At 35.2% G+C, this 22,779-nt stretch overlaps 1 protein-coding gene across 1 annotated transcript in view; it reads left to right on the top strand.

The window, feature by feature from the left end:
- Positions 1-22,779, top strand: part of LOC131065264 (uncharacterized) — a 72,743-nt gene that overhangs the window by 33,173 nt on the left and 16,791 nt on the right. The window contains exons 6-9 of the mRNA XM_057999735.2: positions 20,693-20,779; positions 21,005-21,104; positions 21,227-21,407; positions 21,523-21,865. Coding sequence (XP_057855718.2) covers positions 20,693-20,779; positions 21,005-21,104; positions 21,227-21,407; positions 21,523-21,865 — 711 coding nt within the window. The remainder of the gene's footprint in view (positions 1-20,692; positions 20,780-21,004; positions 21,105-21,226; positions 21,408-21,522; positions 21,866-22,779) is intronic.

The raw sequence follows: 22,779 nt of genomic DNA, 5'->3' as shown, positions 1-22,779 counted from the left end.
GATAAGGTGTACATACCCTACCACCTTGTGGGATTTGAACTTGTGACTTCTGTTTCAAGAGCACAAGTTCTCCACCACTAGGCCAACTCAGGTTGTACAATTTTAATTGGTAAAATTATAACTCTTAACCTTTTTACATTTTTTATTCTAACGGAACTTGTGATTTTAGGGCAATCCTAAAAAGGGACATTCTAATTGGTATCAGAGCCTTAATCCTGCCAACCTGTGAGACAAACCTACTTAACCGCCATACAATCAGGGTTGACTTTTAAACCCTTTCTTAAGTGAATCAAAGAATAAAATAAAATCAAATATGCCAACATTGCACTTTCAAATGTATGCTTCGTGCTTGGCGTGTATTTATATTGCTTCATGCCTTACATGCATTTATGAATATGTTTCATGCCTTATGTGTATTGCATGTATGCTCCATGCCTTATGTGTATACTTCATTTATTAAGTGTATTTATTTGTACGCTTCATGCCCATGCCTTACATTATATACACTTAATGCCTTACATTTATTTACTTCTATGCTTCACACCTTACGTGTATTAATGTACATACTTCTTGCCATATGTGTATTTATTTGTGTATACTTCAAGCCTTACGTATATTCACGCCTCACATGTATTCATGTGCATACTTCATGTTTTATGTCTTACATGTATTCATGAGTAGGCTTTGTGCCATACATGTATATACGTATATGCATTATGACTTACATATATTTATGTGTCTGCTTCATGATGGATGTGTTTTCAGTGTGTTTACTCCATGAGTACCCGTCTCATGTTAGCCTTGTATCTTGCATATACACTTAGTGTCTTATGTGTATTTCTGTGTTTGTTTCGTGTCTGATATGTTTTCAGCATATTCACTCCATGAGTACCTTCTTGAATTTTCATGTATGCCTTGTATCTTGCATGTATGCTTCGTGTCTTATGTGTATTTCTGTGTTTGTTTCATGTCTGATATTTTTTCAGCATGTTTACTCCATGTGTGTTTAATGATTTCTTTATGCTTAACAATTATGAAAATTTTCAGTATAGGATCTCTTGATGAATATGGTAAGATGCCTACTAATTATTATTATATGTGAAAGAAAATATGTTCAATATACTCATGACAAACAAAAGCAAGGGGCATCTCTATCAACTCCCAAAATGCATGCCGTCCCTTGCCTTTAGTTTAGGGTTTATATAAAAACTTTTCAACCAGACAGTTAGTTCATGTAGAGGAAGGAAATCAAAAGTTAGTAAGATCTCAATTGCCAGGGAACAGTGAAGTCAAGGAAAGAACAACCGAAATAGTGAAGCCTGTATACCCCATCACTCTTGGGTGGGAATTACATGCTATCCAATATGACAAATAATATCATGCTAAGCAGAACCTGTATAGCTCAACATGATTACATCATTTACAGAAATGCAGGTGTTGGAAAACACATGAAGAACGAGTGCTCCCATAAGCTGTGCCTTCAGACATATATCACTGATTGATTGAGTTCAAGATGATAAATCTGATGTATGACTAAACAAGTCGACTCACTCTTTTGAGAAATTAATGAGGATCATACCATTTATCATTAATCTATCATATGTTTTGACTGCTATAGTCATACTAATCTGTCATATAATTTAACCATCAAAACTTTTCATGCTTGACACCAAATTGTCTGTGTGCTGTTATTATGAACAACAGTACTGACTGTCATTTCTTTAATAGTATGTTGAAACTGACAAATCAAAACATAATTCTAAGGAGTTTACAAGATATGCCCAGCATGTAGACATGTCTTTAACAAATAAGCGTTGGAAGGTTGGTGCTTTCGTCCCCTTGGTTGTTCAGTGCCACCCTTGGGGATTGGTGACATGGGTTAACTTCCTCCCGTGGTTTGTTTATCTGTGGTGTTTGTATTGGGCATTAATAGGTCGATCTTTTGGTTCAACAACAAACCTTGGGCTAACAAGTGGTATCAGAGCTCAAGTCATGGGTTCGAATCCCTCAGTCGCGTTGGGGGGGGGATTGTTGGAAGGTTGGTTCCTTCGTTCCCTTGGTTGTTCAGTGCCGCCCTCGGGGATTTGCGACATGGCTTAACCACCTCTTGTGGTTTGTTTATCTTTGGTCTTTTTATCAGGCATTAACAGGTCGATCTTTTGGTGCGACGGCAAACCTTGGGCCAACAATAAGAACTAGTATATCATATCAACAAAAGTTGAGGCCTATGGTATACCAAATAGCATCCATCTCAAGTATAATATTTATACATCATACCATGTGCAAAACATCTGTCCTAGATATTTTGAGTTGTATGAACTTTACATAAAAAGACATTAATTAAAAATTACATCCTTTGATTAGCTTAAACAAGAGGTGCTCCCTCATTCAACCCCTATTATGGCTTAATACTAAAAATGAATATTACATGAGTTATTTAATGCATTGAGATGATTATATATGTGCTTATATGTTTGATCCCTAACCCTTGTAGGAATAATAGGTTTTATGAATTATATGTCCAATGTTGTCTAATATGATTGCAGGACCTAAACCAGGATTTATCTTGCTTAAAGCATTTTAATTGGTAAAACTATAACTCTAAATATTTTACATTTCTTATTTTAATAGAACTTGCGATTTTAGGGAGAGATTTAGGGCAATCCCAAAAGTGAACATTACAATGAGGAGACCATTGTTTGTGCAGCTTCTTATATACAAACAGAACGTGGAGGCATGCCTCCAAGGTTAGGGTGGCTTGTTTTGTTGTCTTTGTAGTCTCTAGAGCTAAGTTACTGATTTGTCTAGGTTTTCTGTCGCTTCCAGGTACGGGACTTTTCAGAATCCAAATCATCTTGGAATCCTTGTGGAATCGGATAGGGTTCCTGCAATTACCTCTTGAAACGCTTCCATGTTTTCAACAACAAATCCCGATGCATCCAAAATGACGTGGCGATTTTGTCATGTTTTTTTGACGAATCAACATCAAGGATGAATTTCGAGCGTTTTTTTAAACTTTTCGGAATGAAAATAGGCCAAAAAGTTAAAACCTAAAACACAATGTGTAAACCCCTCAAAACAACAACACATTTTTCATTTCTCTTGTGCGGTTGACAACGAGCAAAAAGAGCACGACGTGGCAAAATAGAAGGGCATGAACCAAGATCAGGGCACGAATGCAGGCGTTAACTAGGAGCAAGGCAACACGGTGTTTGAGCAGGTAGAGATGACATGGTGTTTGCAGGTTGAGCGTAGGTAGAGACGGTGTTTGCAGGTTGAGTGACCATTCAGAGGTAGGTTTTAATTTGTTTTTTGTTTCAAAATTTTTTGCGAGCTATAGTTTTAGATTTTTATTTTTATTTGTTTGTTTATTTTATTTGTTTGTTTATTTTATTTGTTTATTATGCTAGTTCGATAGTTTAGACTTTTATGTTTATTTGTTTATTTAGGAATTTAATTTTGAAATATAATTTTAATGATTTATATTTATGTGTTAAATATTTAAATTTAATTTAAAGTGAAAATGAAATTGTTAATAATTATAATGTAAACATATAATGATATATTTACAAACTTCTTAATTACAAAATAATTAAATATTCATATTTAAAATAATTACTTTTAATTTGTATTATTATTATTTTAAATATGAATATTTAATTATTTTGCAATTTAGAAGTTTGTAAATATATCGTTATATGTTTACTTACATAATTATTAACAATTTCATTTTCACTTTAAATTAAATTTAAATATTTAACATTTATAATTAATTGTTTAATATTAAATTTTAATAATTATTTTTTAACATGTAGATAGCATAATGGCATTGACTGCTAGCTCTATTGCTCGACCGACCTTCAAAATCGACCCAAATTCACCTTTATGTAAATATGTAAAAATAATAGACTAAGTAAAAGGAGGTGGAACATTTGTTTGGATATGCAATTTTTGTAATGTGAAACATACTAACTCCTATAGCTGTGTCAAAGCCCATTTCTGTGCCATTCCCCCAAAACAAATCAAACCATGTCCAGGAAAGGATGATAATGGGTTACCACATCAACAAATAGTAGTATTTGTTGGTTGTGCCTCAAACCATTCTTTGTTGAGAGGAAGAGGAAATAGATCAAAGAGGCCCCCTACTTCTCCATCTCATAGTAATTTTCTTGATATTGTTAAAATAATATTAATATCTTCTATAATGGTCATCTTCTATTTTTAGCAGTCATCTTAGTTGTCGACTTATTTAGCTATTTAGCTTTTTAGTCGACGACTTATTTAGCTTGTTAAGTTAGCTTTTTATTATTTAGCCTTTTAAGCTATATTTAGCTTTTTAAGCTTTTTAGCTTATTTGATTTCACTTTAATGACTAGTTCTATTTATAGAACATCGTCTTGTAAACTCTATATATACGCATGTATATCGTTCAGTGTAATTATTTGATTATTGAATCATTCATTCAATTTATTTTTCATGGCATCTGATCAAGGCAACGATATTCAAATATCGATAACATGCGCTATTTCCAGGTATTGTAGTTGAGGCCAATAAATTTCTGATTGTGTTCCAACATGATGTTGGTCAAAGATGCCATCACGGAAACCGAGGTTGAGCGAGGTCAACCTTGTGAAGGCTGGAGATAGAAGAATCTGATGAAAAAATCAAAAGAGAATCAACTGCACAAAGAAAACTGAAATCTTGGAATGGAATTTGAGGCACGAATCCCAATGCACAATTTCTAGGTTTTCACAATTTTTTCTTCAAAAGTTGTTTGCTGGTTTTTACGTTTTTCCTCAAAAATCATCTATAATACTCAAAGTTCATGTGGGATTTGTGATTCGCGAAGTTCTTTGGTTTTGATTGATTTCTCTCCTCAAAAATTGTGCTTTGTTGCAATCAGTTTTGGGTTGCACTGTCAGGGCGAACATCTACAACCGTGGTATCTTGCAGTCTGTTTAGGAATTGCTGGAGCAAACAGTGATCAATATTCTTCTGCAAAAGGGTTTGCTAATTTTTCCCTCAAAATCATGGTTTCAGGCTTCAGTAATTCGTGTGTGCCAGATCTTTAATTTGCGTGTGAAGGCTACATTAGCTTGGATGGCTTTTGGTACTCTTGGTCATTTACATTTTGTAGATCCTGGGAGGGTCTCCGTAGCCGTAGATGGTCTTTGCATTTGTGATCATAACACCTGCAGTGTCTTCTGTAGGGTATTGAGTACGATGACCATTAGGGAGGGTGTTAAAATAATATTAATATCTTCTATAATGGCCATCTTCTATTTTTAGTAGTCATCTTAGTTGTCGACTTATTTAGCTTGTTAAGTTAGCTTTTTATTATTTATCCTTTTAAGCTATATTTAGCTTTTTAAGCTTTTTAGCTTATTTGATTTCACTTTAATGACTAGTTCTATTTATAGAGCATCGTCTTGTAAACTCTATATATACGTGTGTATATCGTTCAATGTAATTATCCGATTATTGAATCATTCATTCAATTTATTTTTCAGATATCATAGTAGAGAGCCACCCATTCTTGGGCAGAATTGATGAAGAACCTGTTATTGTGAAGAGAAGCAAGGAACCATTAGAGAGAGCATTTAAGAATGATGCTAGAGAGATTGCAGATCAATCCGTTGCAAGATGTCTATATGCAAACAGTTTGTCATTTAATGTGGTATGATCACCATATTGGCAGGATATGTTGAGAAAAGTAAATGAGGCTCCACAAGGGTACACAGGGCCAGATTATGAGAAGGTGAATTGCACCTTACTAGCAAAGGAGGTAAAAAGTATTGACAGTGCATTGGCTCCCATTAGGAATTCATGGAAACAAACAAGGGTGTTCATCATTTCTGATGGATGGAAGGATACCAAAAATCTACCATTAATTAATGTAATTGCAGTGTGTCCTAAAGGGGCAATGTTTTTGAAAGTTGTGGATTGTGAGGGACAGGTGAAGGATGCACAATTTATTGCTAACGTCCCTATACAATGCATTTAGGATGTGGGACCTCAAAATGTTGTCCAAGTAATAACAGACAATGCAAAGAATTGTAGAGCTGCAGGTATGTTGATTGAGACATGGTTTGAACGCATATACTGGACACCTTGTGCTGTCCACTCTCTCAACCTCATGCTACAAAAGTTGGGTAGGAAAATACATTGGATCAAACAAATCTATGTCGAGGTCGAAGAGATCCCGATGTTCATTATAAACCATAACATGTCACAGGCCATTTTCAAATCATTTTCACAATTGGAGTTAAACACTTCAATTTTTAAAATTACATTTCACTTTAGTAACTACTAATTTATTTTTTAAATTTGATCACGTCTTCTTTGAATTTTAGATTTGATTTTTAATTTTTGAATAGGTTGTTGAGACTCGATTTGCATCTAGCACAATTGTCTTTAGGCAAACTTGTGAAGGTGCGGGAGCCACTTGCTAGCATGGTAATTAGTCAAAGTTGGTCCCTATGGAGGCAATCCAATACTGAAGGGCTAAAAATGTAAAGCACATGATCCTCGATGACACTTGGTGGGAACGTGCGGAATATCTTCTTCGTTTCACTAAGCCCATCATGAGTACGATTTGTTTTATTGACATGGATCACCCATGTTTTGGAGAGGTATACGATGGCATTGACTCGATGATTGAGAAAATGGAAGTCATCATCAATGCAAAAGAGCGAGATCTCGAAGAAACTTTCTTCAAATAGGTTTAGTCAATTTGTGTTGAGTGGTGGAACAAATGACCACCCCACTACATCTTCTTGCATTTGCATTGACTCCCAAATTTTATAGTGATGAAATTCTTGCTATGCCATCAAGGGTATCGCCATATAGAGATACAAAAGTCAGTGATGGGTGTAGGAAAGCAATTACTAAACTCTTCCCCGATCATGAAATGGAAGATTTAATTACAAGTGAGTTTGCTGATTTTGTAGCCTCGAATGGTGAAAGTGTTTCTGCTCTTCGTGACAAGTATAAGAAGGATGCTCATGCTTGGTGGTACCTCAATGGCCATACATCACCACACCTTCAAACTCTTGCAATCAAACTTTTATCGCAAGTAAGTTTCTTAATTTTTATTGCTCTCTAAATTTATATTGTTTACTATTTTAAAATAATAAAATTATTAATTTAAAGATTAAAATTAATATTTTAATTGTAGCCCTCTAACTTTGTGTCAACTTGTCAATAGGTTGCTAGTTCTTCTTCATCTGAGCGAAATTGGGGCACATACTCCTTTATCCACTTAGTGAAATGCAACCGATTGCAGCAAGTAAGTGGGAAAACTTGTTTATGTGCATTCCAACTTGTGCCTTCTTACTCATAGACAAAATGAGAATGAGTACAAGGAGGAGGGCACAAAGTTGTGGGATGTAGATCCAGAGCGATTGATTTGGATTTTTCAGTTGCCACACAATCTTTACTTTTGGTGGAGTCAGATAGCCAACTTGCTGCTAGTGCAAGTGGCAATGAGGCTGCATGTGGTTCCACTAATCCAGCTACATCATCTAATGTCAATGATGATGACGTTGATCTTGATCTTTCTAGTGACCCATATGATGCTGATTATTAATTGTATTATTTTACTGTTGAATCAATGAACAATGAACTTGATATGCCTATCACCTTTCAAGTTTTGACAAATGGATATCAAATTAGACTTATAGTAAATTTGTAATATTTATGGTAGTTCCAAGTTTTGTTTAGCATATGGATGATATGTGGTATTCTAAATTTAATTTTTGTTTCTACTTTTTAGGCTGCATATATGTATATATTTATGATTTTTTATATTTTTTTTTTTTGTACAGACGTACCCAAACCCCCTCCAGAAAATTTTCCGTACTGGCATACTGTACCCACGTACCCATACCCATACCCGTATCAGCAACTTAGCTCTAGAACTTGGATACAAGCATGGAACATCTTTCAAGCGTTTTCTGTTGCCATGGAGAAAGCTTGAGTTGTCACTAAGATATTTCCACACTCTACTGTTCACTTTGGAGACGTCCCTGTTATCTGATGTTGTTTGGGGACAACTAGCTGTGTACAAACAACTTTTACTCCAATTGGGAATATTGAGTAGTCTGTGGGTTTGGCCAAAAGTGCTTCAATTCATACATGATTTGGACTCAATATTGACTTGACAGGCTGATTTTTGACTTGGACTCGGACTTGGCAATGACCCAGAAAAAAATGAAATATATAGTTTTCTTAATGATTTAACACTTTTGCCATGCACCCGTCAACTTTATGGATATAAGAAATTAATCAATTAGAAGCTACTTTGATGTACAAAAGAGGTTTTGAGCCGAAGGAAACATTATTCTTAAATATATAAATATTTTAATATTCTCAAGTGTTTTAGGTTTACAAAACTCATTGGTTATGATATCCATGGCATCAAAAATGAAAATAAAATCACAACTATGTTTGAGTAGACCCTGCATCAATCAGCCCAAAATATATGGCTTTATGGTGGGTCTGGCACCTATGGTTCTGATAGGTCCTCAATGCTAATGTTGGCATGATATTTTGTAATGTCCCCTAGTTAGCTATACCTTTAAAGTTAACCCCAAACTACCCAAGTCTAAAATAATTTAAGTTCAGGGGAGTACCTCTGTTTACTGTTTTCCTGCATATAAAAAACCAGAGAACATATATGTAATGATAATCATAAAACTGAAACACGCACTAAAAAGTATGTTGAATGATGTATGTCTTAATGCATTAATTACCATTAGTATGAAATTTATTAAATAAATTCAGATTGTTATATCTGTCAGATACAGTCAGATTTGTTAGATAAAATCAGATTTATAGGCTAGTTACTTTTCTTAGCTATCCAATTCCTCATTACACTAGGGTAGGCTAGTTGGATAGGGTGTCCAAGGAATCCTCCCTCCTAGGCCCAAGAGCAGATACCATATCCCCCTTGGCTCCATATGGCAGGTGTTAAGCATCCATCATGGAGTGGCATACCCAGCAAGGTGTCCTATCGCCGTTCCCCCTCATCACAACCACCCCCTCTCTTAAGCCCAAGAGCAGATGCTTCATCCCTCTTGGCTCCATGTGGCAGGGGTTAGGCATCCACTATGGAGTGGCGTACCTAAGAGAGGGTCCCTCATATGCAATGGACCAATTATGATATTCCCACTGAAATCATATTTGTTATTCAGCTCAACTAATTGTGATAATCAATTGTATTTGACATAGTTATTATACTTCCATTATACCATATTGCTTAGTGTCTTATATCAGATTGTTAACAGTTCTTTCTGTTAGTATTACTTTAAATCAGAATTATTCATAAGTGTCATTGCTGCATCTTATATTAATAGCATTTTACAGTATTATAGCAATTTATTACAAACTGCATTTGATTGCCTTATTCCTTCTGGATTCATTAACAGATGTATATCTATATGTATTATGTTTAACAAACAGTACTGTTATGTATAATCATTTCAATACTGTTTGAATAATTATATATTATTTGTTTCTCAACTTAATATCATATAAATGTCACCCATTTGATTAAGATTACACACAGCAGTTATATATAATTACATACCAATAAGATTTTAATATATATAAATTGCTGACTGGTTATATTCTATTATTAAATCAAAAGTCAGACTTATACATACTTGTCACTGTTGACTCTTTCCCTTATCCCTGTTGGCAGCCCTGGAGATTCCTTTCTTTTCTTTCCTTTCCAGCAGACCCCTGATTTTCCGTTCTTCCTCCTCCTCTGATTTGCACAGGGAGGAGGGGTATTTAACCTCCCCAACCATCGTGGTGGAAAGTCACAATACTTCTCTTGGTAGCTAGTATGAAGGGACACCACCTTTACCTAGCGGGGCCCTCCACAATCTGATGTGGGTAACACTTAATCATCCCACCGATTCACCAAAGGTTATCGGGCCTAAGGAAATAGAATTAGTAAGTTGCTTCCTATTGCTTATAATGTATTTTTGAACATTGCTAATTAAAATAATCATTAATCAATATAAAGTGTAAATTAATAATATGATATCAATAATGCAATATAATAATTTCATTATGATTTTACATATGTTATGGTAAAAATATATCAATTATATTTTCTACAAATGTGGGGACATGACATATTTGCATGTTCTTTCCTCCTCTGTGGCTACTGCCTCTGCCTCAAGATCAGATTGACGCACCCATGCAATGTCATCCTCATTGATGACAAGATTCTCAGCCATCACAATCCAATTGGCGAGAATTATATAAGAAGAGTCACTAAACAGGGTGCATCATAAACATGCTACTTTCTTGACTTTCAACTGCTATGCTGAGTTTTTGTTGTAGTGTTGAATTTTTTTTGTTACATTGAAATTGTCTTACTACATCTACCACAGGATAGCTGGCACCTGACAAATAGTTCAGCAATTAGTGACAGTACAACAGACAATTTTTTGATTATTTCAGTATCATTTTACTTTCGTGAAGGATTCTTTAGAAGGTTTGGCTTATCTTGTTTGATTCAACATATTCATACTTTGGGAGAAAATTGTCAAATCTAAACTGTACTTTAAAAAAAAACCGTACGTGAAAGATAGGGTAAAATTGAGGTCAGATGATGTTGTAATTTATATACCACCATTTAGTAGGTTGAAGGTTCTGATTGAAATATGTGTTTATTACAGTAAAGCAGTGAAGTGCACCAAAAATAAATGTCTTAAGATTTTTGAAGAGAAGTGCAGAGCCTTCTAGTGTCCAACCCAATTATATGAAGATATCTAGATTATAACTTGAAACCTATGATTCTATATTGAAAGTATTGGCTTGTTATAAGAACAGAGACACATAACAAACACGATAAAAAAAAAAGAATTATAAAAAATACTCATCTAATTTATATCTTTAGCAAAACAACAAATTTTGCATCTTGACTTGTCTATGATGAGATCCTTCCTGGCATTGCAGAAATTCCAATCAACAAGTGAAACGCCTGATCTGTCTCACCAAAATGACAAGGTGAGCATGAAAAAAAACTATAATCTCTCACCAACCAGAAGAAGAATTATGAAAAAAAACTAGAGATTTAAATGATTTTTTTTTTCTCTAGTATTTCACTAAACTTTGCTGTCCGAGTGTCAGGACTTGGCAAACCCTGCAAGTCTGGCAGACTTGCTAGGGCACAAATCTGAGTCCATAGGTCTTTTTTTGACAGCCTTGCCTTGAGATTTAGTGAGTCGGCTGAGTACAAAGCTCCCAATATAAAGTTATGTACTGTATAGTTCTTTCACATTAATGAAATCAGGGATGGATTCTTGGTTTGTCACTTAATATTTGTTTCCATCATTTGTTTAAGTTTTCTATTTGTAAAGACTAATGTGTGGTATTAGAGCTCGATTGTCTAAATCTGTCCTGTGATGCAAGGATAAAGGAGCTTGCCATGTTTTTGCATATACAAAAATATGATTTTATGCAAAAATATGATTTGAGATTTGTGTGGAATTGTGTGAATTGTTTTTTGTGAAGATTGAACGCCCCTCTTTTAGAAATATGTAGGAAATTTATTATGGATACAATTCTTATGGAAGTCAATTGGGCTGACTTTGCCAAAAAGTTGTGTTAGTAGTTCATTCTTGTTAACTAGCTGGTCTGAGTACAATCTATGCCAGACCCTTATGTTGGTTGTTTGTGGGTGGGGCTGAGACTACGGTTTGCCGTTTTATCTTCAAATTTGTCCTAGATGAATTTGGGAGAACTGTGTAGAACCCAAGTGAATTTTAGAGAAACCACAACAAATCTGGCTGAAAATGATGGGTTATTTATTTATTTTTGGTTTTTTAAAAAATTGTTTAGCACAATTGACTTCAACTTGGATGCATAAAATGTTGGTGTTGGAAATCTCTAAATCTTTCAGCTAATCAACCTAGTTAGAAACTAAATTCTGATTTCTGAGTCTATTAATCTGAAAGTATTAAAATCAACATAAAAATACATCCTTGACCCTTAAAAGTGCTTCTAAGGCAACATAAACAAAGTAGTTTACATCAATGTGAATGCAAAACACAAAAGTCATTCATTCTTGTTTGCCATTGAATGAAGAGTCTATTTGCTACCAACAACATTTTAAAGGGATTTTTTTGCACAGAGTTAGATTTTTTTCTGTTTTCTAATTTTTTTATATTGTTTTACAAGCGAACTCTCTTGTTTTATTTTCATTCTTCAATGAATCTATGGCATATGCTTATTTTTTTAAAATGAGTTTGCCTCTCTGTATTTTTTATTTTCATTTGTTTCAAATTTGTTGTTTATTGATCTTGTTGCCATAGGGATTATACTAGTTGTTAGTTTTGGCTTCATGGGCCAACCCCACTTCAAAGTAAACCTAAATTTTCCCCTTTGGTAATATGTGGAAATAGTACAACAGGTTTAGGTTGTGGGGTTATATTTGGATTTGCAATGGGTGTGATATTAAGTATTTAAACTCTTATAGATGGGTGAAAGCCCATTTTTGTGGCATCTCTGAACATGGCATCAAAGTTTTTCCAAGAAAGGATAATGTACCCATTCCATTAGAGAAAGTTATAGCATATATTAGTTAGTAGAAAGAATTAGATCAAGTACCAGGCTATAAATCAAACGATTCTTTGTTTAGAAAAGGATCTCAACTAATGAAGCTGCCTCCTTTGTCATCTAATCTTCGACCTACAAGGAGCCACCCATTTTGGCCATACTTGAAAAACAATTGATTGTCTTCACACATAAGAGATTAAAGAGATTGTTGGAAAAGACATTTCATAGGAGTCTCAAATGGTTATTGACCAACACATTGTGAAATGTATCTATGCAAATGGATTGTGCACTCATCATATTGACAACAAATTGTGAAAACAATAAGACTCCAATAGGGTACAATGACTCAGGTTATTAGAAGGTGAATAACAGTTTATTGGAAAAGAGGTGAATTTTGTAAAGGATTTCTTAATCCCATAAAGAATTTATGGGCTGAGATAGGGTTGTTCATAGTTTTTGATGGATGGAAGGATGTAAAAGTTGACTACTGATCAATGTCATTGCAGTGTCACCTAAGGGAAAATGTTTTTGGAGTCAGTTGATTGTGAAGGGAGATGAAGGATGATGTGTGGTGCATTTATTGGTAACAACCTCTTGATGAACATTGAAAAAGTGAGGCCTTGAGATGTTGTTCGAGTTATAATATACAATGCCAAAAAGTATAAAGTAGCTGGTTTATTGGTTGAGTGTTATTTGAAATCTTTTACACAACTTTTATTATTCTCTCTTTCAACGTTATGTTACAAAAGATTTGCTTAAAAATTGATTGGATCAAATAGGTGTATGTTGAGGTCAAAGAGATCCAAATATTTATCACCAACCAGCACATGCCATACAGCATATTTAGAACATTCTCAGAATTGTTGTAGTTGAAGGTAAGTGAAACAATAACATTATTTTAATATTTATGTTTCACTTTAATATGAATTTTTTTTTTTTTTATGTTTTTCTCTTGTTTAAGAAGCTTTGTTTTTAATTTTTTTAAACTGCATCACAATCATGTTGAGACTTGTGAAGGTTCACGAGGCACTTTCTAACATGGTCATCAACCAAAATTATTACATGTTGAGGCAATTTGGCACCGAAAGGGCAGCAAATATTAAGTAGATGATCTTAGATGACATTTGGTGGGATTGTGTCAAATATCTCCTTAACTTCACCGAGGCCATTTTGAGAACTATTTATTATACAAACATGGAGAAGTCTTGTTTGGGGGAAAGATGTATTGAAATCAACTTAGTGACTGAAGATGAAGACCGTTTTAATTGAGAGCAAGATTTGAAAGAAACTTTCTTCAAACAAATTTACAAAAAGTTTTAGAGAGATGGAACAAAATAGCCACCATGCAACATCTTCTTGTCTTCATATCAAGTTCCAAATATTTGAGATGGAACAGATTGAGCACATTGTCCAAGCTTCCACAGGGATTTTTTCAACGAGTGCTAATGTAGGATACCTATAAATCAGGTAAGATGTAGTAGCAACCAACTCTGCCTAGAACTTTTGTTTGAAGCCAACCCCATTGAGCATACTCCTAGCACTCTTCATCAATTTCTTGTTTGTCAATTTTATAACTCCATTTTGTTATGGGGTTTATGGTGTTGTTTTATGCCTACCATACCATTCTCCATATAGAATCTGTCAAACTCGGCAAAACAGTACCTACTACTATGTTCTGTCCTCAACACCTTGATGTTTTGTAATGTCCCCTTTTTGTTTGTAAATGCTCTAATTTTGGCCCTAAAATCACAATTTCTAGTAAAACAAAAAATGGAATAGAGGAACATTAACTTAATCACATGATATACCTAATTTGATGGAATTCAACTATAGGGAAGCTAGAATAAGATGACTTGATATGGTGCCCTAGAGATCCTCTATCCTAGGCCCAAGAGTGGATATACCATCCCTCTTGGCCTCATATGGTCCTTGCCATACATTTAAGGTGGTGTACCTAGTGAGGTATCCTCTAATCATTCTCCTTCATCATGACATCCTTTTCCACTTCCTATGACTGGATTCCTTAGCATAGTGATACACCATGATAGAGGGTTGGGATGCATTTACAATAGGGTGTCCTTGAAATCCTTCCCTTCTAAGCCCAAGGGCAGCACTCCTTGTATTACCTTGGCCTCATGGGACCCTCGGTCACCACCATGAGGTGGTGTACTTAGAAGATAATCCCAATGCTGTTTCCCATCCTTGTAAGCCCTTAAAATGGTGGTGTACTTAGAAGATAATCCCAATGCTGTTTCCCATCCTTGTAAGCCCTTAAAACCCCTATCATGGTTGATTATAACATTAAAGCAAAACATAGAAAGAGTCCTATATATATATATATATAAGTAATCATGAACAAATATCATATTTCTAAACTGTATGCTAATTAATCAACAGTGAGCAGTCATAAACAAGATTCATTATGCTATGTATATCACAAGAAACTTATACCAAAATCACAGTATATGATCAATCTACTGTATGCCTTAATTAATTATCAATATCAAATCTGATCTCTTCCATGTTCCTTGAATGCATGGTTGTTGTTCTCTTATACTCCTCCATCGGGATTGGAAGGTTATGTCCTTTCCCAAAGTGGTGATCTTTGGGATGAGAGGTGTTTCCTTGCCAACTGCATGTACTCTCATAACTAAACCGCTCTTACAAATTATGATTACTTATTCTTAATTAATCCTTGATATCATCCTAGATGAGATCACTGCCATTAAGGGGAAGGGAGAAGTCCGATCTCTTCTAACAATTTCTTGTTCAACATCAAACCTTAGTCTATGCGGCCTGCTATGGTTAACACATGCTGCGGTGATGTTCCAATTATCGCTGGAAATTGTGAAGTGTTACTATTTGTAAGACAATTTCCAGATTCTGTTCGATGTTGTTTGTAATGTCGTTGTGGGGGCATGACAGTCCGCCCTTCCCAAAATTGATTGTCCTCAAGCAATAGTTGAATGATCACGGAGTCTAATTCACAATCCACCTTTCTCTGTGCTACTCTGATATGATGATAAGTTATAGATTTGAATTATGACCTATATGTTTCCTTCTTCAATTTGAGTGTGTTATCTTGACTAATGATTGGAATTTTGCAAGGTTTGTAATCTTAAGACAAGTTTTCTGATTCTCTCATCAATTGTAATTGTAAGAACTGTTTTGGTTGGTCCTATAGACAAATCAAGGGCGAACTTTCCATATATTAAGGAAAGGATTAGAAGCATGACACACATCTATGACCTTAAATGCAATATTCTTTCCTAAATGCCTTTGGTTCACTCTTGTTCTCATTTTCTCGATCAACCAAAAATAGAAATCCCATGATGATAGAAATATGTTTATAGTAATTGTAGATACTCATGGAGTAGACATTGAAATTCATCAGGTTTGAATCAAACACGGAGCATACACTTGAAAACACGAAGCATGCACATGACTATATATAGACACGAAGTGTACACACAAATGCATGTATGTTCAACTATTTTCATATTGTCTTGTCATTGTCATTTAGTTGTTGTCATATTTTTGGACTGAGTTAATGTATCCCTTCTCATTGATTAGAATGCATAATCGATTTATTCTTACCTTGTAGGTTGGCAGGATCATGCTCTGATACCCTTTGTAATGTCTCCTTTTCGCAAATGCCCTAATGTTTGCCCTAAAATCACAAATTTAAGCAAACAAGATATGGAATAGAGGAACATCAACTTAATCATATGATATACCTAATTTGATGGAATTCAACCATAGGGAAGCTAGACTAAGGTGACTTGATAGGGTGCCCTAGAGATCCTCTACCCTAGGTCCAAGAGTGGATATACCATCCCTCTTGACCTCATGTGGCCCTTGCCATCCATATGAGGTGTCCCATAACCGTTCCCCTTCATCATGAATCCTTTTCCACTTCCTATGATTGGATTCCTTAGCATAGTGATCCACCATGATAGAGGGTTGGGATGCATTTACCATAGGGTGTCCCTGAAATCCTTCCCTTCTAAGCCCAAGGGTAGCACTCCTTGTACCCCCTTGGCCTCATGGGACCCCCTGTCACCACCATGAGGTTGCGTACTTAGAAGAGGATTCCAACGCTGTTTCCCCTCTTGTAAGCCCTTAAAACATATAACATTTAAGCAAAAGGTACAAAGAGTCCTATATATATATAAACAAATATCATATTTCTAAATTGTATGCACATTAATTAACAGTGAGCAGTCATAAACAAGATTCATTATGCTATGTGTATCCCAAGAAATTCATACCAAAATCACCGTATATGATCAATCTGCTGTATGCCTTAATTTATTATCAATATCAAATCGGATTCCTTCCATGTTCCTTGAATGCATGGGTGTTGTTCTCTTATACTTGTCCATCGGGATTGGAAGGATATGTCCGTTACAAGAGGCGTTTCCTTGCCAATCGCATGTCCTCTCATAACTAAACTGCTCTTATAAATAATGATTATTTATTCTTAGTTAATCCTTGATATCTTCTTAGAGGAGATCGCTTCTGTTAAGGGGTAGGGAGTAGTCCGATCTCTTCTAACAATTTCTTTTTCAACATCAAACCTTAGTATACCGGGCCTGCTGTGGTTAACACGTGCTGCTGTTGATGTTCCGATTATCACTGGAAATTGTGAAGCCTTACTATTCGTAAGACAATTTCCAGATTCTGTTCGATGTTGATTGTAATGTCATTGCGGGGCCATGACATCTTTCCCCCAGTTTGATTTGAAAAGAGAACCTTAAACTTCCTAAATCGATAAATGAATTCAGACTTTTCCTCTTGAGAAAATAAACCCATGGCCTTCTAGAATAATCATCAATGAATCACACATAATATGATGGCTTAGTTGATGGAGGAACATTTATAGGACCAAACATATTGGAATGAATCAAATCCAACAACCCAAAAGATTATAGAGAACTAGAATAAAATTGAACACACTTTTGCTTTCCACAAATGCAATTTTTACAGAAGTCAAATTCAAGCGAACAATTTGTAAGCCCCTCTTCAAATTTTTTTATTTTTCAATTCTTGTAGATCTTTCGCACCTGTATGCCCCATATGCTTCTTCCATAGCATTGTCTTCTCAGCAGTTAACTTGTTCTATGGGGTAAGAGCATGCTTAGGTACCTGAAATGCACAACTATCAAAACTAGAAGCTGCAGACATGCAAGCAACCTGTAACTTCCATGCAGGTTCAACTTATAACTTTTCTATAGGTCCTGAAGTCAAGGATGAATACTTGTAACCAATCCATAGTTGGTCTACATGTCTTGCTGCAGACTTGTAACCAACTTGAAATTGCTCTATAGGTCTTGTAGTATGTATAGAATAATTATTGCACTAAATGCATGTGCATTCATTCAGTCAAAAGAGAGTACCAACTTGAACCACCTTTGCAAGCACCATAGCTGTCAAATGTAATAAGCACCCCTAAGTTTCTTTGAAAATATTTTCCAATTGAAAGTAAGATGCAATGTAATGGCCTTCCCACTTTATGGGCATCCGGTTCTGGAGATGGGTAAGGTGAGAGCACAAGTTGTTCAGAACTATACAATTAACTAGAATGCTGCAACTGAAAAGGAAGTGCACTAGGTGCAAAGCTGACCAATTCTCTCTTCTTCAGTGTAGTGCTTATGCAATACTGAAAAGAAAGAACACTTCATGCTTATTCAACAGTGTGTAAATACGATATGTCCACATGGCACTTCCACTTGTTTGGTGGGGTAAGTAAACATGGCACTTCCACTTGTTCAGTGGGAAAGCAAAGATGGCACTTCTACCTATTCAGTCGGAAAGCAAACATGGTACTTCCACCTATTCAGTGGGAAAGAAAAATACAACCTTTCCTCTTGTTTAGTGGGTTGATGAATTCAATATTCTCCACTTGTTCAGTGGGGTGAGCACATTCATCAATGAAATTTCAGAAATGATCAATCCCACTAGCAGCACTAGCATCTAGTGTTTTACAATGACATATCAAAAGCAATGCAATTCTTAAACTGCTGTAATGCTTCAAATAACACCAAAATATCATGAACAAGTCAACTCAGTTATGGAACAACAGCTTGATACCTTGTAAGGATGTAGTATAATGCAGATGCAGGTCTAATAACACTTATTGCTGCTGTTTTACCATCAAAACATGCTGCTAATGCACAGAAATTGCTGAATAAAAGCATTCTAACACACCCAAAACTGCAAACAACTAGAAACATCTCTCGCCCCTTAAATCACACTCCAAAAACACTGCTCAGGAAAGATTACCATTCTGGAAAAGGTTGCAGACCTACTGCAGGTCTGAAAATGGACATTTTGCAGCTATTACAATTCATAACAGCACAGAGTCAATCCACTGCAAAAAGGTTTATTTAGATGGCATTTGCAGGATGTGGCAGCAACAGAGTTGAGATAGGAGATTAAGGAACTCTTCTGAATAATACTGTTTATGGTTATGATAGTGTTCAATTATTAGAGTAGCAGTATCAGGAGCAGATGGCTTTTGAGGACCCTAATTTTGAAGAGACTACTGCAGTAATAGAAATTATAAAGTATGCAGCTGAGACATTAGGGTAGTGTGAAGGATAGTAGAGAGATCAAGTTTAAGGGAAAACTGAAAATCAGAGAATTTTGTTGATAAGAAAACTTTGGACCTGATGCATGCTCACAGAATTTTGCTAGAGAATGTTTGAAAGGATGGAAGAATCATCCTTTGAAAAGTGTTATCTGCTCGTGTATTAGCTCCTTTGGGGCATAGAAAGATTTTAGAGATTTGAAAATCTGACAACAATACAAACCCACAAAACAATAGAATCAACAAAACAATTTAGTAGCAAGTTACCTGGCAGTCCAGCACATGTAGATTAGCTGAAATGTTGAGATGTAGCCCAATAATCTTGCATTTAGAGAGATCTGGATACCTAACTTGACTAACACTCGAAATTGAACTTGAGAGAAGGCACATGGAGGCTGCAAAAAAAAATAGACAAAGATTAAGCTTCAAATGGCTTACACAATATTACTAAATCCATAAATCGCTGGAATCTGTTTTGTGAAAACCTGCAGGAAAGTGTGAAATTATGAAGATGAGGCTACCAGGCTGCCTTCAATGTCTTGAATATTGGGTAAACTTCAATAAATGATCAGAGTGCCATAGAAGCGAACACACTTAATTTCCAATCCTACTCGTTTTCTTGTCAGATGGCTGTTCAATGTTAGTTGTCTTGCCTGCAGTTCTGTGAAAGTTGCCTTTTCTGTCTTGGTCACTGCTCCAGCTGGGGATCAACAGAACTTCTTTCTCTCTTCATTTAAATTTCTTAACCTTTCTTGATGTGACACTGAAGTTTAAGTGTTCTTCTTAGGTCATGACTGATTGTTTTCTCCATGCATTTGAATTGAAATCTATAAATATTTGATCTGTATAACTTGCATTGTCAGTGATTTAGTTCAAGCAGAATACAGTTTGATATTGAAAGTGGTGAATGAAAGAACTGTTGATATCTTTTCTGCATTTAAGTTGGAATCAAAATTTAGTGATTTATTTTTTTTGGAACAGAACTGATATGCTTTAATTTCTGAGATTCTGTCTTCACCTTTCACATAATCCTACCAAAATATTTCTTTTGGATCTGACTATCCTGGTCATATCCAACCTGCATTGTGTTCATATGCATTATAATTTTTTTCCTTTACAATAGATGTACTACACTCATGCATTTGTCTTGTAGTGTGATTTTCATGGTAAACATGGAATTTCCTAAATTTTGGAGGTTCTATGTTCGTTGTGGATTTTACCATAATCCTTGCCGAGTAAAATTGTTTTTATTTTCAGAATTTAGGGGGAATCTAATCAGCGTACTTTGCATATGTTACATTTATATTCTATTTTAACCAATCAGGGATGGGGTAATTATAAAGGGGACAACTGCATATATGTTTGTTGGATTAGAGAAGTATTGTGTCAAAGCTAAAAACTACATGCAGTAAGATCTATTACTTACGGTGGTTTCAGGTTGTATTTTAAATGACAATATAAAAACTGGCATATCTAGATATCTGAGATGCCAAAATTTTTTACCTGGTAATGTTTTGTGTTCAGATGTGATCGAAATTTGTTGAACTTTCGTGGTTTCTATACAATGATACTGGAAAAGGGAGATGAACTTATTTCTGTGGCTACAGTGAGGTAAGAGAGAGGCATTTCATATTTCTTTTTAAAATTGGATTATGGATATATCATATATGTGATTTTTCCGGATCAGGTGATACAGGACACTTTTGAATCTATTTTATTTTACATGTATTTAGTCATTGATTCTTGTTTATATTTCTTTCATTGATGTGCATTTGTGCTGAAAGGGGTTGTTGAAATTTTGATTCTATTGTTGGATACCCCCTATTCTTTTGACAGGATTCATGGACAAAGAGTTGCAGAAATGCCTCTTATTGGTACACGCATCAAATACCGTCGTAAAGGAATGTGTCGACTTCTTGTCAAGGAACTTGAAAAGGTACTGTCATTGAACTTTGGAGTTTGGAAGGTGCAAGTTTCTGTTGTCTGATTATTCAAGTAATTAATTTTGTATATGTCTGTCTTTTTACATATAAATCAATAACACATTCTTGGTATCAGCTCCTTCATTCTTTAGGGGTTGAAAGGCTTATTTTGCCAGCAATTTCTGAGCTAAAGAATGCATGGGAGAAGGCGTTTGGGTTTCAGAGGATGACTTCTGCAGAAAGATTTGAGCTTTTGCAACACAGTTTTGTGAATTTTCCAGACACAACAGTGCTTCAGAAGCTATTTGTGAGAGCAGGTCTAGAACAGGAACTAGTTGCAGTTGTGGTTATATGTTCACCTTCCATTTAATCTGGTGTTTTTTTTAACGTATTATATTCTCTAAGATAGTTTCACATACTCTGGTCTTACAGAAGGAGCTGCCAGCGAAAGTGGACTAGCAGCGATGCATTTTAATCTAGGAAGCGGGCATGGAGAACAGCCAATTCAGGGAGGAATTGTTCCTAAGAATTTTGATATTAGTACATCGAAAATAGGATTACCTTATGCGGATGTTACAGATATTGTGACTCCTATCTGGAGTTTGCCATGTGACACTAGCACATACAAGGTGTCACCCTATAGTGCTGGAGGAAATGACTGCATTGATGATGATATGAAGCGGTCTCTGCTGAGAGGTTATCAGCATGATGGTTCAGTTTCTTATTCAATGAAAAAGCACAGAATTCAAAAAAATTCAATAAAAAATGTCATCCAGTATGGTTTTTCCTTGACCTAAGTTATTTCTTACTTTAGTCTTCAAACTATTTGCAATTTACTGAGGTGGTTGAGTTTATGTTTGGGGTTGATGAATATTCTTAAATCTTTACCTGAAAACTCTCAAAACATAATAATTTCTATTCAGATTTTTAAAAAAGTTAGTATTCTCTAGGCACCTTCAGCACCATCTAATACTCTGAAAGATGTTTGAGAGGTCTTTTATAAAACCATCATGCAGTTTATCAAGAATATAGGTTGCTTACCAAGTGTATAAGATATTTGAGCAGGTGGTTACAACGTAGGATATGTTATTGTTAGTTAGTTAGCAGTCGATTAGTTGCAAAGATCTATATTGAATTTGATTGATGTGATATACTGCAACATTTTTTTTTCTGTTTCAGGGTGTTAACTTGTTTGTCTAGTGAATTGTTTCATTATGTATGTCATGGGCCAGTGAGGGCATATTTGTTTTATAGGCCATAAAAGTTCGTTTCCAGCCACAAGTAGTTCCACAGTTATATGGGCAGATCACTATTTTGCATCTCTATCTCAAGTATAATATGGAAAGGTCTTTGTTAAAAGTTGTTTGGTGTCCGAAAGTGAACTACACTTCTAAAAATAGAAAGTTAAGATGTACAAAATACAACAACAGAGTCTTACAGTGTATGTATTCATTCATCTTCTGCTAAATCTTCAGCTTTGGATGCGTTGATGTGTTTTTTATGCACATAACAATACAGAATAAATTACCAAAGTAATTTACCCTCTCTTGAACAAAATCACCTCAGATGCTAAGAATGAGATCAACTAAAATGATTCCAAGGTTTCTACATGTTAGGTCTTGACGAGTGGGTAAGTTCAGTGGTTGATGTGAATTGCTGTGTTTCACTTGGGGACTTACGCAAATGTTT

Source organism: Cryptomeria japonica, chromosome 2 (assembly GCF_030272615.1).
Source record: "Cryptomeria japonica chromosome 2, Sugi_1.0, whole genome shotgun sequence".
In the NCBI taxonomy this organism is placed as follows: domain Eukaryota; kingdom Viridiplantae; phylum Streptophyta; class Pinopsida; order Cupressales; family Cupressaceae; genus Cryptomeria; species Cryptomeria japonica.
The sequence above is the reverse complement of the archived record's forward strand: the minus strand, read 5'-3'. Positions and strand labels throughout refer to the sequence as shown.